Raw genomic sequence first — 18994 nt, 5'->3', positions numbered from 1 at the left:
ATGATTACTAGTTTGATGGGCACAAAAATACAGTAAATTACATAACATACGGTGGTGGCATGGCCTCAAACGACTCCATCATTCTGAGAGGAAAACATCTTGATCACCTTCCTCCTATTTGAAGTAGGGTTTGGATCTCCCTAAGGAGATACACACCAGAGCCATTTTTTGTATATGGCTCTATCCTTGTGAGTGTATATTATTGAGATCTAAACAACATATGTTTACTTAAGTGTAAACTGCACTTTTGTGTATCCCTCGGTTTCTATTTCAGCATATACTGTTGTATTAAGAAGAGAGGGAAGTATTCTTACAGCTCCATCTATTGTGTTTTTGTATCAAAATGTAAATGTATGCCCTTAAAGGGACACTCCAGTGCCAGGAAAACAAATCGTTTTCCTGGTACTGCAGGTTCCCTCTCCCTCCCACCACCCATCCCATGTTGCTGAAGGGGTGACTTACCTGAGATCCCCGCCGATGTCCCTGGGCGGTGGTTTCGGGTCCGCCCTAATGCGTATGCGTGAGGCCGTCCAGCGACGCTCTAGCACAGAAAACCTGTGCTAGAAACCAGGAAGTGCCCTCTAGTGGCTGTCTACTAGACAGCCACTAGAGGAGGAGTTAACCCTGCAATGTAATTATTGCAGTTTATGAAAACTGCAATAATTACAGCTGCAGGGTTAAGGGTAGTGGGAGTTGGCACCCAGACCACTCCAATGGGCAGAAGTGGTCTGGGTGCCTGGAGTGTCCCTTAAAGTCTTTCAGATGGTTTTCCATAGTGTGATGAAGACACTATTTACGTGAGAAAATACTATGCAAGATAATAGTATGAGAACAAGCAAACGTGAAGAGACAATCCATAGTACTATATTATATACATTGACCCTTACTTTCGGATTGCTGATGTAGTGCTTTATCTCATGGTGATCATAAGTGCTGTTCGCTAGCTGAAGAACAATTTTTGGATTTTTTTTTACTGGGATTTCTATAACTTGCTCAGTTTCCTTCAAATTTGATTAAACTCTGAAGTGTGTGACATGACAACAAGTGCTTGTTGGTTTTCAGTCCATGAGCGGTTGATTTTTTTCTAACCCAATTCACAAGCTTGCAGACGGTGCAAACGAGAAATGCAATTTGGCTTTGTTTTCAATCAATACAGTTTTTGTTTTATCACGTGCAGCCTTTATTATCACTAAACATGTAAGGACATATATATATATATATATATATATATATATATATATATATATATATATATACACACACATATACACATATACATATAGTGTAAATAGTGTAGTTTTACTATTTAAATGTGTGTGCATTTGAAAACACCATACCTAATGACAGTTTTGGTCATCAGAAATGATCATTTATGACATCAGGCATTAAAGAGTGATTAATCAGATATTTTAAGTTAAATGCATCACAATAGCCAAGCTTGTCTATCAAACATCAGTTTTAAAAAAAACTGTATATATATATATATTTTTTTTTTTTTTTTAAAGCAAATTGGTGGTGGGAAAGAAAATTCACATGCCAGTTATTTGGAATAGTACAGCATGGAAAGTCCAATTGCCGTCAGTTAATTTGTAATCAGCACTATCCCTTATTAGAAAAGGCTCAGAAAACCTTGTATTCATTAAAACACTGCTGACATTATGCCTAATTTATTGCTTTTATAAAGGTTTAACAAAGAGGAAGTGTAAAATAAACCAAGACAGAGAGAGGATTGTTCTCCAAACATTACAGGGAAAGCACAGTTGATACACTTTCACAGTCAGAACACAATTTGCCCTCTCAATATATAAACAGCAGAAGCACTACCTCTTTGGATTTGGTCACATTTCCCTTCTCTACCTGAAATGTACAAATGGAAAATAACTGAATGTTTATCATAGTGTAGCGGCAGCTACTGGTGCAGGAATCTAGTCTCATCTTGCAAGTGTGCATGCAACCATATTCGGTCACTGAGATTGTAGTGACAGACACATATGATGCTGAAAGCAACCAAGAAAAAAAAAAAAATACATGGCAGAGAGCAGGCTTTAAACAGAGGGACATTTATAAAAACAAACAGTGTGTTTGGAATACATGATCAAAAATGTTGATTTCCCCTTCATATCATTTTCAAAGTATTGATGTAGATATTACTCAATTTCTGCTTCCTGCATTATTCTTGATGAGAGCATCTGAGCCTGTCACAGAGGATACTATACAAAAATGTTTTGAGTTATCAAACGGTACAAAAAAAAACCTACAGCAAGAGGCAGTTATCTACATCCATAAAGTGTTGTAACAAAGGTATATCATTCCGAGACACCGTTTTACTAAAGGGTTCCAAGTATGCCATTGCAGGGGATATATTTGCTGTTGTCGGCAGAGGAACATTTGATTATGTAGTTTAAGAAATTTTTCTCCACCCCTTAGATTACACAATATTGAAATTTTTTACAGAGATCGTAGATGTCAGAATCTCACAATACTTACATAACAGAACCAGGGAGAGTATATACCTGTGTGCATATGTATGAACACCGGCATTCGATCAGCATTTTATTTTTGACATGAGGGGGGGGAAAGAGGGGGAGAGAAAAGAGCGAGAGAGCGAGAGCGCGAGAGAGAGACTCTGCTGCTGAAAAGTGGATTTAACACTAAAGTGTCAGGAATACAGGTTTGTGTTCCCGACACTACACTACACTACAGTGTTCCTTTAAAGACTTTACATTTATCTTCACTAGGTCACATGGCTTTCCTTACAAACTTTGCCCTGACTGGTGTTGCAGCAATGTGTTGAAATCCAAATAGCCATTGCTACACTTTACTTTGCCAACAGTTGTTGCAACCATGTATTAAACCATTATTAGAGACAAGTACAAAATAGCAGGTTCTGTAAAAATGTATCTGGCATAAAAGTAAGCAAACCCTTATGGTTTCAATTTCCAATATTTAAAATTTAGGAGTTTCTATGAGAAATAGTAGAGAAGAGTGCATACACAAAGTATACAGACCTTAATTTTTTTTTTTATGTTTTTATGTTTCAGTTTTAGGCTACAATAGTTTAATATTTTGTCATATAAATCTACGTTAGGTTTACCATAATGACAAAGAAAAACAGATTTTCGAAAACAATATATATATTCGTATACATATAACTATTCAAGGTAAAACCGTACCATTTAGCAAAAATGGCAATATTTACCATGAAGGGATCAGCACACCCCCAGTGGCTGTTACACTGACTGCCACTGAATGCACTTCTACTGCACTGACCGTGAAACTGTCACATGACACAGAAGACCCCACAGGAAACCATTTATTCAAGAGGTAAGTAGCGCTGAGGGAAGCTCAGTGGAAAAAGGTAATTAAAAACCTTTATTTTATCATTTTTATGGGACACTCATGGGGGGAGGGGTGGGGAGTTGGGACGGGGACACTAATGCATCAGAAATACAGGTTTGTATTCCTAACACTTTAGGGTTAGTTTAACTCAGTCCTTCGTTGAAGAAACTTTGCACTCCTGGAGTTAGGGTGTTTCTGCCATTCATTTTTGCAGATCCTCTCAAACCCTGATAGGTTGGTTGGGGACCATCGTTGGCTGCTATTTTCAGGTGTCTCTAGAAATGGGTTCTTGGTCACCTCTCTTACCAAGGTCCTTCTTGGTCACCTCTCTTACCAAGACAGACAGCTCTAGGAAGAATCTCTTGGGAACTTTGTAGCTTTCCCTGCATCTGTGTCACCACAATCATGTCTCTGAGATCGGCAGTTTCTTTAACCACATGGCTTGGCGTTTGCTCAGATGTGAATTTAAAGCTGTAAAATCGTATATAGATAGGTGTTCAGCCTTTCCAAATCATGCCCAGTCAGTCAAATTTACCACAGGTGGACTAAAATTTCAGAATTACATCTCAAAGATGAAAAGAAATTGGATGCATGTGCACTACATTTAAATTGTTACAGCATATACTGAATACTTATGTCAATGTGATATTTCTTCTTCTCCCCCCCCCCCCCACCCCTATATTTTGAAATGGTTTTCAAATAAAATGTTTTGCTTAATCATAGTCATTAAAAGTTCTATGGATGGGACCCATCAAGCAGGAAGTACTACCAAAAGAGAGCTACTTTAGAGTTTAGAGGAGGGTCATGCTCACTCAACAGAGGCTAATAAAACTCCAATAGATAGAAAGGAATTCGGTTTTTAAAAGTGTTGAGATCAATTTGAGGTTTGTACCAGCTCTTTGTGCAAACATGGCATATTCTATGTTTATATACTTTGTTCACCCTTTATATATTTTTGTCTACCTTACTTTTCTATTCTGTACTCAATCTGTCATTCGGACACGTTTTATTAATTAATACATAATCCCTAATTATGGCTCTAGAGCCAATATATAACATATAACTGGATAAAACCAGGAGGGTAGGTGCAGCGCTTCAGTAATCCTTGACAAGGTATATGTGAAGAGAACCAGATAAGAAATAATAGTGTAGTATTTAAAACTGTAGTGGTGATTTGTAAAATAAAAGATGTGCATTCACACTTTCTTGGAGCTTCAATACAGCTCCAGTGGTAGGGGGTATCCTCATAAAAAACAAACAAATACAAATCGTATATGGTGAAGTATGTAGAGTTATGAAACAAGGGTAGGTAAAAACTAAAAAAAATGTACACTCACGTGTAATGGAGCCGTAAAACCTGGCTCCTCTGATAGCGCTGGAAGTGTTATGATCACCACTCAAGGATAAACATATAACTGGCCTCAATATAAAATTTTAATAATTCTATCATATAAAAACACATCACTAGAAAATTAAAATACAAAAATCTAAATAATAAAACTTTTTTTAATATATATATATATATATATATATATATATATAAATAACTTTTTAATATATATATTAAAAATCAAGGATAGTACTATGAATTCCATCAGAAGCTAGTAGGAAGGGGAAGTTGCAGTACCACGGAGACCCAGATCCATTGATGTTAATACTTGTTTTGTTTGATTGTTTCCATGTCTGAAATACTCCTTTAACAAACCTGTTTTAAGCACACCCCATGCTATCGCCACTTCTACTTTACACCTAGTGCCTGAATAAGCAGGAAACACTGCAGAATCCCCTCCCAGAGCCCCCTTGGTTAGGGGCACCCCAGCACGACGTACTACTTGTCGTCACTAGCAAGTCAAGCCTACAGCAAGGCCCAGGCCGCGAACTACTGATTAACAGTACCTAGCCACCAGCACCCACCCTATAGGTGCATGGCCAGACACTTGACCCCACCTGGGCCACAACACCACATATAACTGATACCTAGCGATACCCGCACAGCATGGTTCACTTATCCCTTACTACCCTTATGTAATTCGAGCAGCGACAATTGCCCATCCTGAATGTAATTAATACCTATCATTAAGATGTTTCACACCACTTTGGAGCTGCACACAGCCCAATCAAAAATATTGAAATCTATATAAATTTGTTTATACAGCCCAGTTTCCGCTTCTTGTAAGGAAAATAGCTAGCAGGCATTTGATGTTTAATTGTAATATAAAATGGTGCCAGTTCCTCTGAACACATGTAAAATACTGCTCATATGTCTTCTGAAAACCACACTTGTAAAAAGTTATAAATCTGTTTAATTGTCCATGCCTGCACCGCAAATATAAGGAATAAAAATAAATAAATAAAACAAAAAAAGTAAAATTAGTATCAATAAAACAACCAGGAGGTAGTTAACTGAAACACACACATACTTGGTGTGGCCATATTCAGACACACAGTGTCTGAAACCTAATTTACAGTAAGAATAGACTGTGTCCTCAACTATGGCAGGTTTCCACAGACTTTAAGCAATATGGTAACATTTAATTTTCCATGACAATCACAGGTTCCATCAGTCGCAGATCATCAAAGTGGGAGGACTTGACAAGAAAGAATCAGCATCAACATGCACAAGCTATAGGAGTTGACAGATAAATGGATCCATACTCTCCCTATAATTGGGCACACTCTTGTACTGTACAATCTCCTGCTATCCTGAATGTCACACCACATTTACTGTAGGAAATGTGAGAATAAAAAGTCAAAAATGTCTAATTGACTTGACATGAGAGCACAATTTAATGTATAGCACTGAATACCTCCCCAATGGATACAGAGAATTAGGTTTTACTATAAATTTCTTTCTATAGATTCCTTATAACACATACAGGCACTGTGAAGGCATAACAGGAGGGATGGTGACATGAAGTGTAAACAACTCCAAAGGGCACAATTATATGCAATCTGTTCTAGTAACATTCCCTCTGTGTCAGCTGTCACTGTGAATATAACATTAAAGATAAAACCAACAAGTTAACTGTAGACCTGAGAAGAATTGCACAGTTAATTAAAATAAGGAAGAGGAAGGAGTCATGACAAAAGGTTAATGATACAGTCAAATACACTTAAACACAGTTATAAATACCAAAGTAATCCGTTGCAGTGCTAAAAAAAAAAAAAAAAAAAAAAAAAAAAAAACCTCACGTTTGATACATTCTGCATCATTTTTCTTTGCCCAAAGCTACACAGAGATATGAGATATTTCCCTTATTAGTATGAACAAATGATTAGATTCCTTTGATGGGCTGGTATGTTTGTTATACATCAAATTCAATAAATCATCTAGCTTATCTCCAAAAACATTCATATTATACAATTTAAAAAATAAATTAAAAACAAGTTTAGATGTGCTCCATTCTTACACTAATGAAATTAAAGTGCTTATTCACCTGGATTGTCCAATATTGATCACTGCGCAATTCAGTCATTGGTCTGGTATATGGACAGATCGCCAAGTCCAAAGTAAACCATATGGCTACACATATCTACCTTCACACCCACTTCACTCACAGACCAACCTTCTACCATTGCAATCTAATTTCCAAATTTATTAGAAATCAATTTGGAAAATTATTGCTCACGAACAATGCTCCATAAGATCCATAACTGTGCCCTTCACCACTTAAATCCTCACAAATGAAATACATCTCACAGCCCCTCCACTCTGCCAATAACCTTTCAACTATTCTGTTTGTAACTCCAACTATTGCCCTTCATTGCTTCTGTAGGGCTGATTCATTCTTATGACATACAATTCCTCACTGCCTTAAAAATCCACAAGGAAAGCTTCCCACTTTCTCAATGCTTTCACTGCACCAGTTTCAAATTCTAACCTTATGTTTATATACTTTGTGCGTTGGTTTTACCAACAATAGTATATCCTCCTATAAAACACTAAATATTATGGTAACCTTTACTTTTGCACATGTATGTACATCAGCAGTTGTATGCAAAAAATGAAAATCGTGTGTGCACCTGAACTAGTGCAATACACCTGGCAGGTGTAATCATGACCATGCCTTGCAGGAACATCACATGCTAAAACAGTCTTGGGTACAGACATTAAGGAAATTAAGGAAAAGGGATGGGCTAGACTCTGTAAAGACTTTCTACACAATAATTAATGTTTTAGTAAAAGAAACCTTCTCTGTGTAAAATGCCCTATCTGGCACAACGCATAAGGTCACCCTGCTCAAACTAGGGGGGGAGGGGCAGGGAGGAGAAATAGCTGACACCAGATGCTAAATCAGCACAGAATGGACATTACGCAGAAGCAGAAAATGAGACACATGACTTGTGCAATGATATGAAACATTACATGTGAGATAAGAGGTTAAGGAAACTGGCAGAAGACCTTAACATATGTCTAACTGATGTGCTGTAATATATTTCATACTTTAACTTATTTAAGAGCCAGCATCTAACTAGCTAAGGTCAGAATAAGCTACCCTAGATTATGAACAGATCTGCCCATTTGTCCATGCAATAGTGGTTTACATGAGAATGCCCAATACACCACCTTAATTAATGACAATCCTTAAACTGATCAGATAACCAAAATTAATCTCAACATTTGAGTTTGTAGTGTGTCTGAATGAGTGAGTTCAGATAGATGCAGGAAGACTCAATGCCAATAGCAGATGAGTTATGAGGAAGTGATGCCCTGTTTGATTTATGGAAGGTTAGCTATGATATAACATATTTAATTTATTTACAAAAAAACACATTGATATGGGTTGAATTTAAAATTAGAAATTTGCAAATTCCTATAAAACAGGAGCTTTATACAATATGTGCTTGAAATCAAAATCCCATTTTGCTTTTAGAGTAAATAGTGTGCCAAACTTGAAAGTCACTTTGTGTCCCGAAAATCCACATTTTAGTAAATAATCCTGTGCTCAACATATGCATACATGTGTATAATAATTACAGTCTTAAGAACTGTTTTACACCATTCTCATAGCAATCTAAGCATGTACATCAAGCATGTCAAACTTGCGGCCCACCTGCCCACATTGTGTTGTGGCCAGCCGATCTTTCCTGTGTCCTACCACGGCCAATCACGTGCTGCGGTGGCCGCAAACGCGCTAAGCATTAGTTCACACCGGCCACCGGATCCATGCATGCAGCATGTGAAGTCATATCTGGGGGCTGTGCTACAGTGTGCAGAGTTGCTGGCTGTCTGCAGAGCATGCCAGCCACTCCCCTTTCCCTGGCCTGCTTGAACAGAGAAGAGCAGGGCTGGAAATGGATGATGGGTGGCTCATCTTAAGGTAGGGGAAGAAGGGCAGTGTGTTAAATAGGGAAAGGGAGGGACAGTGTATTAATTTTGGGGAGGGAGGGAGGCAGTGTGATAAATTGGGGGGAGGGTAGTGTATTCAATTAGAGTGGAGTGAGGAGGGCAGTGTATTAGATTAAGGGGCAGTGTATTAGAGTGACAGTGTATTGTATTTGGGGGGGAGGGAGCAGTGTATTAGATTGGATCTGCATGGAGGAGTTGAACACTCCCCATGGAGATGCTCATTGGCCGTGTAGCGTTTTGCCACACATGCACAATTTCTCCCAATGATTTCCTATGGGAAAACATTGGATTGGCGGAGATCATCAAGTTTGATGATCTTAGACAAAGTGAAGAACACACTCATTGGACTTCAAAATCAACAAGATAACGTCATTTGTATTTTACAGCTGTGGAACAGCATACATTCAGTCCCATTGTCAAACGTTTCTTAATATGTCAAGGTAGTTGACTGAAACATTTGTTATATGCAAATGCACATCTCTTTACGATTAATTTGCGCTTTTGTTTACTTTGAAGCCATACGAGCGTGAGGACATCCAGTGTCAGTTAAACATTTATTTATTTTTTAAACTATACTTTTCTAAATAGACCTATGTTTCTATGAAAACTGAAGTTTTTGTTTTTGCGGCCCACATAAAGTTAGATCGTGTTTGCTTTTGAGTTTGACGTGCTTGGTGTACATCATACACACAAAACAAATAAAGTGCTAGAATACTGAATTGCCATACTAACCTTACAAAGAATTTGCTACAAATAAGTAGCTAAACAGCCCTTAGCGACTGTAATAAAAATGTAAAAGATATGCATGATATACTGAAGAATGAGCAATTATTTAAAGAGTTTATGTATAGTACTGGCCAGAGAACATAGTTATGAGCCTGCAAGCTGCCTTTTAAACACTCTTCTTAGCAGTTAGTATAACTTACTGTATATGAAAAGTGAAAAGATATTTACACATCATTACAAATCTAAGAGCTTTAAGCCCTGAGGTCTTGACTCACAATTTGATGGGATGGTCTCCGGAGAATATATAAGTGTGTTCTCATATCTATAGAGACTCAGAGAAAGAATAATCAGTGGAAAAACAAAAGCAGTCTCATTGGACTTCCTGTAACAAGACTACAATAGAAGTCTCTTATACATAAATGCACACTTAACTGCTTTGGGATCCCCGACCTGACAAGGACAATATACACTATATAGCAGAGGGAATTTTTTTTTCCACATTTTAGTTTTGTGTTAAAGGGACACTGTAAGCACCCAGACCACTTCAGCCCATTAAAGTGGCCTGGGTGCCAACTCCCATCACCCTTAGCCCTGAGCATGTAATTATAGCAGTTTTGTAAACTGGAATAATTACCTTGCAAGGTTAAGTTCTCAGTCCCAGGGTTAAAGGGAAACTCCAGTGCCAGAAAAACGATCCGTTTTTTTTTTGGCACTGGAGGGTCCCTCTCCCTCCCACCCACCAATCCCCGGTTACTGAAGGGGTGAAAACCCCTTCAGTCACTTACCTGGGACAGCGGCGATGTCCCTCGCCGCTGTCTCCGCCTCCGCGACGCTCCTCCCAGTGATTGCGTCGGCCAGTGGGTGAGACTGATCTCGCCCACCGGCCGAGGAGACGTAATGCGCATGCGCGGAAATGCCGCGCATGCGCATTACGTCTCCCCATAGGAAAGCATTGAAAAATAATTTCAATGCTTTCCTATGGGGTTTTGAGCGACGCTGGAGGTCCTCACACAGCGTGAGGACGTCCAGCGACGCTCTAGCACAGGTTTCCTGTGCTAGAACCCAGGAAGTGACCTCTAGTGGCTGTCTAGTAGACAGCCACTAGAGGTGGAGTTAACCCTGCAATGTAATTATTGCAGTTTATGAAAAACTGCAATAATTACACTTGCAGGGTTAAGGGTAGTGGGAGTTGGCACCCAGACCACTCCAATGAGCAGAAGTGGTCTGGGTGCCTAGAGTGTCCCTTTAAGCCCTCCTCTAGTGGATGTTTACCAGACAGCCACTAGAGGGACTTTCGGATTATGGACGTCCTCACGCTATGCATGGAATCCCCATAGGAAAGCATTGAATGCCTTCCTATTGGGGAGATTCTAATGCGAGCATGGCAATTAACCCCTTCTGCACCACAGGGGTGGGCATTGACAGAAGGGGAACCTATACTGCCAGGAAAACTAGTTTGTTTTCCTGGCACTATAGTTTCCCTTTAATGCCGCGCATGCACATTAGAGCTCTCCATAGGAAAGCATTGAAAATGCTTTAATACTTTCCTAGGGGGAATTGAGCGACGCTGTAGGTCCTCACACAGTGTGAGGACGTCCAGCGACGCTCTAACACAGAAAACCTGTGCTATGAAGCACGAAGTGCCCTCTAGTGGCTGTCTAGTAGACAGCCACTAGAGGAGGAGTTAACCCTGCAAGGTAATTATTGCAGTTTATGAAAACTACAATATTTACAGTTGCAGGGTTAAGGATAGTGGGAGTTGGCACCCAGACCACTCCAATGGGCAGAAGTGGTCTGGGTGCCTGGAGTGTCCCTTTAAAGGTGGCACTCTCACCCTCCCACCCATGCAAAATTAGTATTTCATAAGGATACAATCTTCATAAAATACTCATATTGACAGTGTCGGAATTTCACTGAAATTACCTCCCAGTCAAAAGATATACTAAGACAAACTATAGACTTTGTTGTCATGAAGTGTCTATTCCGCACCTATCACCAGTAATGGCTGTGGGAAAATGGCTCTATGGAGGATCCCCACTGTCTCCTTCATATGAGTCAATGCTGTACTCTTGGGCATGAACAGTCAGGCCAGGAGCAGAAAAAGAGCGGTCGGAAGAGTATGGTGGCACCTGCGATTGACATGTTCAGGTAAGTCCCCCTGGCTACCTGACAACCCCACGGTGCAAATTCTCCAGACGGTGACTGTTCCGCTTTGAGTATTGCTCTATTTACAAGTAAACTGCTTCTGTGTTTTCTGAGAATCGAGATATATAAACTCAAATACCTTTGATTCTGTATAAAAAGAAACAAAGATGCTGTGTGATTATTCTAAATGTGAAGCAATTAGCGGGAATGCACTACTTTCAAGAAGTTACCAGATTAACTTTTTTTATAGCAATTTTGAGTTTTACAAAAACACATTTACGGAGGATGAGCTTTATATTTAGTTATAGCCTCTTTTTAATAGGTAAACATGCCTATACAGATTTTGGCAGCAGATTTCATTTAACTTAATGAAAATTACTGCATTCGATGCTTTAGGGAAAATGAAACAAAATGAGCTTTATGTTTTGAGAGATTATAAACAATTATTCTGCAAGTTTTCAGACACCCTTTAACTACTTAAGGGTCACATGACTGCCTATGCAGTTATACCGTACAGCACTTTAATACTCAGAGATGGCATTGACCAGTGGTTCTCAACCCAGTCCTCAAGTAGACCCCACCAGTCAGGATTTAGGGATTACCCGGTTGTTTCTAAAAACACCTTAGACACAACTGGGTAATCCCTAAATCCTGGACTGCTAGGGGGTACTTGAGGACTGGATTGGGAACCACTGGTATAGACCGTCATGAAGTAAAAGTACCAGCAGGTGATACATCACTGCGGTTACAAAGTAACCCCAGGTATTTTTTTGAAGCTGAGGCCAGAATGAATGGGCTTAGATTGAAATATTCACTGTTAGCAGATCTCAAAGTGAGCACTGCAATCAGGGATTTAAAGCCCCATTGTTACAATGCAATGTGAGATGTGTTAAATTAGCTCATATCATGTTTACAAAATAACCAAACTGCCATGTGCAAGTAAAGAAATGCAAAAATAAAATAGTACCATATACTTTGAAAGAATTGGTGCTAAAGCAGCTGTATATTAGGGCTCAAAATATACCATATGACGTACTCTGTGGTGTCTACTTTCACAAATGGTATACATTTATGGGGTGATTTGAGCTGTGAATGTGTTACAATACCCCAATATGCAGATCAGGCTTCAAAATAATCAATGAAAATTCTTATTGTAGAAAACAATTTGGGGGTTTGATCACAGTGGCACATATCCGATTTTAGAGATGCCCAGTTATACTGTAGTAAGTATGTACAAGTATTTTAAAAAATCACAAACTTTGACAAACTGGCAAAAAATGGCAGCATACAAAGGCACAATATATACCATATGAGATACCTTGGAATGTCTAGTTTCACAAATGGTAGGCCTTTATGGGTTAATTTCAACAATCAAACTGCTATAATGCCCCAAAATGAGACATAGGATAGTCAAATCCATCTATAAAAATTCTAATTAAAAACTGAAATGGTTATTCCTCTTATTTGGTGCTGTATCTTCACAGGATAGTGGCAAAGGCAGCAGCAATAGTAAAATATCTTATTCAGCCACAACAAACTACATTGTCCATGGGTCATAGCACAGTAGTCTCGAGCATCACAGAACCTGCTTTAAAGCGGCACTGTAATGCCGAACTTTCCTTTCCCCAATCGATTCCTCTTCTCTCCCTCTGTCAGGATCTGTTCTTCATTTCTTTCTTTCTGCTCTAGTTTGCTTTAAATCTTAAGACAAAAGTAGGGACTATTTCTCTTATGGAGGTTTCCTACGCTTGACCAGCGGAGGAACAAAGTGTGCTCCGTTGTCTGTGGTCAAAGCAATTTTCACACATTTCTCACCTTTCCTCTGTGATCTTGCGTTGCCTCCTGTCATTTTAGACAGAACGCCGGTGAAACTAATGAATTTCGTCCTAACAGAATGAGAACAGTTTCTCCAGTCGTGTTAGGACGCAATTCAGGACTTTGTTCGGATCGGAATTTCATTCAAATGAATGAAACTCCAATCCTATTCGTGCTGCGGCTGCATCTTGCAACTACTTAGTAGATAGCTCCCTAATACCATGGGAATTAGGGAGCAATCTTCCAAAAGGCTGAAAAACCTAAATTGGTCTTTCAGACAAATTTACCAATACTAAGTAAAGATTACTTAGTAAATTCTGCCCCTACTCACATATCGCGAGTAGGGGCATGTCTAGTAAACAGTAAGCAGCATGTAGCTGCTCACTGTTGTAAAAAAAAAAAAAAAACATAAAAAAAAAAAAACCTAGTGTCCCCCCACCCGTGTTGCGTGAGTGGAGGCTATTAAACTGAATGGGGGACCTAGCGTCCCCTCCACCTTCCCCTCCATCCCCCACCCATGAGCAGTGGGTGGGAGCCCTAAATGAATTGGGGGGGGTGACCTATTGTCCCCCCTGACCCCAACCCATGAGGGTCAGGGGTCCTAAATGAAAATAGGGGGGAGAAGGGGGGAGAAGGAGAACCTATTGTTTTTACATTTTACAAGGAGGGAGCTGCGCACCGGTAGCTCCCTCCTTGTAATAAACTAAACGAACAAACAAACGAACACAGATATTCGGAGTTTGTTAGTTCGTCTGACATTTCGATTCATTCCTTTGTCTTTTTGACGAATGAATGAATAGATGAAATTCCCGTTTGCATTCCCAAGTGTTTCACAGCACTATCTAGTGTGGGTAGATGACGTGTCGCAAAGGGACGTCATCTACCCACACAAAGATGGCGGCACCTAGTAAGTCCGGGCACAAAATAAAGTAAAAAAAAAAAAATAGGTAATATGGGGGCTTAGGAGCATTTGGGTGGTTGACTAGGGGGACAATTAGATGTAGTGGAGTCGGGAGGGGGGTGGGGTAAAAATAAATAAAATAAACTGGATTCGGCCATGACAGTACCACTTTAAGATAAATTTTTACTATGTTTAAGCCCTTGTTTTTATTTCCCCATATTTTTAACATGCTTTAATACTTCCCTATAACTTAATACATAAAGAAAATGTATTTACATTCTGTTTGTATTAATGTCACATGATGATGACATTTTGGTGCCTTGGAGCTGGTGAAATGGTCCAATCACAGGCTTGTTATGAAGCATGTGATTAAACAGTGCGCTGCCCCACTGCCGTCAGGAAGAGGCGTGGAAGAGCACCACCAGAAGCGCTGCCCGGTGCTGGATTCAAGTTGAGTAAAACATTTTTTTTGTTCAGGTTTTACAGCAAATTGAGAGCAAGGATCTTCCCCATAGTGCCCATTATGGCATAACATGTCAGAAAGGTCTCCCCTATCAAAATAGTAAGTCTTTACACTTATTTTTTTTTTTATTTTGGTCAACACTAGCACATTTAAAGGAACAATCCAATCACAATAGTCACTACAGAATGATGTAGTGGTTATGGTGTTAAAAGTGCCCTGGTGTCCCTTAAATATAAGGAGTCAAACCAATTTAGAACCGCCAGTTGCAGGTAGCCTACTCCATATCAATCACCTGAAGCGATCAGCCAATGAGCTGGCCTTGCAGAGCAGGGCTTACCACAGGAGAGCTAATGGAAGCTCTGTGCAGGGGCTTACAGCTCTAAGTGATTGAAGTGACTGCCACCCAGGAGACTCCAGGTAAGTTATGAAAGGCTTTGACTATTTACATGGGGGACTAGCCTGGGAACTTCAGAAAAGGCTATGATGCTTGGAGTGTTCCTTTACACAAGAACAAAAGATTACCCACTGGTGCATCAAATATGTTCTTTGCAGATATTTACTTAGCCCTTTCCTTAAAAGAACTGCGTTAAATTACGTAATGCGCAAGTGTAGAGTGTAAAATCCATCCTCTAATCTCCTCTGATGTACACTACACCCTGTATGCATATGCTGACAATACATACCAACTGTGAATAGGATTGGTGGGGCTAAATAGCTCAATATTGACATCCTGTAAATGGACCTGTGCAGTGAATTTTCATCTTACAGCAGTAGGAACCGCCAAGGGTCATGCTGTCCAACCCAAGAAACATACTTTGAGCATAAGGATAAACCTGTTTGGTGTCTCTTGCATACAGACACCTAAGGGTGAGTTTCCATCAATTATTCTAATAAAACGTTTGCACGCCCTTTCTAAAATGGGTGTTGGAATATAAGCTCCACAAAGACCCTCTGAATAATGAGGAAAAAAAACGGTCAGTCCACAACTCCAATGGTGTCAGCATTATTTTAATACTACAGCATTATCAATGAATAGAAAAATATGACTACAACCATGCGGATATCAAATTTAAGGATACTTTAACATGACAGCTTACTTAAATTAACAAAGTACAGGAGCAATTATTTATCAAGAGAGGGGAAGTCCCCTGAATTATATAGAAGGGTTCAACTGCACATGAAGTAGTTACCCAGTGGAGTTCAGTCCAATTTCCATTTCCAGCTGGTATCGCACTCCTGGTGCACTTCCAAATAGATGTTCAGTCATGCTGAACAGATTTGTAAACAGAAGCACCAGTGTGAGCTGGTTTGCACAGGTCAGAGTTATGCTTTCTTGTCATAAAACCCTCTATATTAATAAGAGACATTTTCCATTTAATGGCCACTATAAATTGCTAAAATAGAAAAATGTTAATAAAAAGTGGGACAAGTAGGGATTTCTAAAGTGTTCCATTAACTGTGCAACCAGTCAATTTCACTATTCCCAGAAACAAACACTTCTTTGTTTATTCAACTTTTTTTTTTTTTTTTTTAGGGGTAATGGGGGAAGAAAAAAAATAAAAAGATATAAGAATGCAAGGTGAAGGGTTATATCAATGAGACTGAACCTCAGAATTCCAGCTGTCAAAGCAATTTGCAGTCTCTGCTAACTGGTGTCATGAAGTTAAGATTATGCTTTTCATCTGAAGCAGACAATTCAAGCAACGCCTCACATTCATCTCTTCCAAAAAAATGCAGATAGCAAAACAAAGTGTTGCGTGTAGCATAGGCCAGGGGCCAGAGTGAGAAACAGTGAAGGGAAATGGAAGGGAATGCAGACGTCCACGTGCCAAGGTACACATATTTCTAGATAAACAGCAATGCAGCACAGGCCAACACCCATCCAATTTGGGCTAGCAATGTGACAGTCCACGCCTGCAGAAAATTATTTTAATTAAACCGGTTTAAATTAAAGCAATTCATCTTTCCCGTGATACAAATAGCCAAAAGGAAACTTGAGTTAACATATACAGTAATTTGTGAGTAAACAAAGCACAGACACTGTGCACTATTTAGGAGCACTGGGATTTACATTCATTAGAGGAAAAAAAAAAAGCTATTTGTATTTACCTTTCAGTGAATCATTCTCTGCTCTCATTATGTCAATCAGGGAACTTTCCAGTGAATGCATGTCAAATGTCCTTGTGCGATCCTGTGAAATAAAGGTTACAAGAAAAATTAGCAGGCAAAAGAGAACCCAAAACCTTTAAAGCAGATATTGTCACCACAAATGTCTAACGAAAGAAAAAAAGGGAAGTGTGGTAAATGTACTGAACAGTGTATTGAACATTTTGTTTTATATTTTAATGGGACACTACAGTCACCTAAACAATTTTAACTTAATGAAGCAGTTTTGGCGTGTAGATCATACACACTTAGGTCTTACTGCCCAATTCTCTGCCATTTAGGAGTTAAATCACTGTTTATGCTGCACTAGTCACTCCTCCCTGCATGTGACTTACACAGCCTTGGCAAACACTTCCTGTAAAGTGAGATCTAATGTTTACACTTCCTTTATGGCAAATTCAGCTTCATTTAGAATTTATCTCCTGCATGGTTAATAGCCCGCAGGGGCCACCGAGGTCTGATTAAAGTCCAATTTACAGAACAGGAGCTAAAAACTTCTAAAGCAAGATAACATCAGATTGAAAATTAAACCATTTTTTCATTTAGGCTGTGTCAATCACAGCCAGAGGAGGTCTGGCTAGGACTGCACAAACAGAAATAAAAGTGATAACAGAGACATGAAATATACATAAAAACTGCTTCATTAAGCCAAAGTTGTTTTCGTGATTATAATGTCCCTTTAAGGCTTAACAGAGATCTTAAAAAAAACAAAAAATACACAAGAATAAAATACATCTAGAACTTGGGTGAAAAAGCAATTATGAGAAATACTGGAAAATGTTAAGCATTAAACTCCACATTTCTCATTACCAAGGCAATTGCTCCCACATTTAGCACTTTACCACACAAGGGCAGACATTCTAATTACATTAAACACACACACACAGATAGCTAGAATCTCAGAAGCAGTGCCATTATATATAAACATATTTTATTGGGGTGGGGGAGGTTGGCAGAACAATAAAACACTTCACTTCATTTTCAGGCTCTTTCCAAATCCAAGCATTCTTAAAGGGACTCTCCAGTGCCAGGAAAACATTAATTTTCCTGGCATTGCAGGACCATGTAGTGCCCCTCTCCCTCCCACCCCCCTTCCCAAGTTGCTGAAGGGGTTAAAACTACTTACCGGAGTCCAGCGCCAAGGTCAGGCTCCGCTTACTCTCCTCCCCCGCCGAAGTCAGCCGGCGGGGGAGACCTAATGTGAATGCGTGGCAACATGGGGATTTCAGCAACCCTGGAGGTCCTCACATAGCGTGAGGACGTCCAGCATCGTATAATACACTTTTCGTGTTCTAAGTACACGTAAGTCCCTCTAGTGGCTGTCTGGTAGACAGCCACTAGAGGAGGACTTTTTTAACCCTGCAAGGTAATTATTGCAGTTTGTAAAAACTGCAATAATTACACTTTTAGAGTTAAAGGGAAACTCCAGTGCCAGGAAAACAATCCGTTTTCCTGGCACTGGAGGGTCCCTCTCCCTCCCACCCCCCAATCCCCAGTTGCTGAAGGGGTGAAAACCCCTTCAGTGACTTACCAGAGGCAGCGACATGTCCCACGTCGCTGCTTCCTCCTCCCCCGCTCCTCCTTCTGCTTACGTCGGCCGGTGGGCGAGACTGATCTCGCCCGCCGGCCGAGGAGACCTAATGCGCATGCGCGGCAATGCCGCGCATGCGCATTAGCGCATGCGCATTAGCGCACCCCATAGGAAAGCATTGAAAATGAATTTCAATGCTTCCCTATGGGGAATAGAGCGACGCTGGAGGTCCTCACACAGCGTGAGGACGTCCAGCGACGCTCTAGCACAGAAAACCTGTGCTAGAAACCAGGAAGTTCCCTCTAGTGGCTGTCTAATAGACAGCCACTAGGGGAGGACTTAACCCTGCAAGGTAATTATCACAGTTTAAAAAAAAAACTGCAATAATTACACTTGCAGGGTTAAGGGTAGTGGGAGTTGGCACCCAGACCACTCCAATGAGCAGAATTGGTCTGGGTGCCTGGAGTGTCCCTTTAAAAAGGCAAAAAGGGGGGTGGTGAACAGCATGTTCGACAGAACAAATGTGCCAAAATCCAGTGTAGCATCCATAGGTGTAGA

General features: G+C 39.9%; 1 protein-coding gene across 3 annotated transcripts in view; it reads right to left on the bottom strand.

Moving 5' to 3' along the window:
- CPEB4 (cytoplasmic polyadenylation element binding protein 4) overlaps window positions 1-18994 on the bottom strand; it is an 87640-nt gene that overhangs the window by 38858 nt on the left and 29788 nt on the right. For all 3 annotated transcript variants that reach the window (XM_063447366.1, XM_063447368.1, XM_063447367.1), the window contains one exon: window positions 16849-16930. In XM_063447366.1, the coding sequence (XP_063303436.1) occupies window positions 16849-16930 (82 nt within the window). The remainder of the gene's footprint in view (window positions 1-16848; window positions 16931-18994) is intronic.

Source organism: Pelobates fuscus, chromosome 3 (genome assembly GCF_036172605.1).
Source record: "Pelobates fuscus isolate aPelFus1 chromosome 3, aPelFus1.pri, whole genome shotgun sequence".
Taxonomy (NCBI): domain Eukaryota; kingdom Metazoa; phylum Chordata; class Amphibia; order Anura; family Pelobatidae; genus Pelobates; species Pelobates fuscus.
The sequence above is the reverse complement of the archived record's forward strand: the minus strand, read 5'-3'. Positions and strand labels throughout refer to the sequence as shown.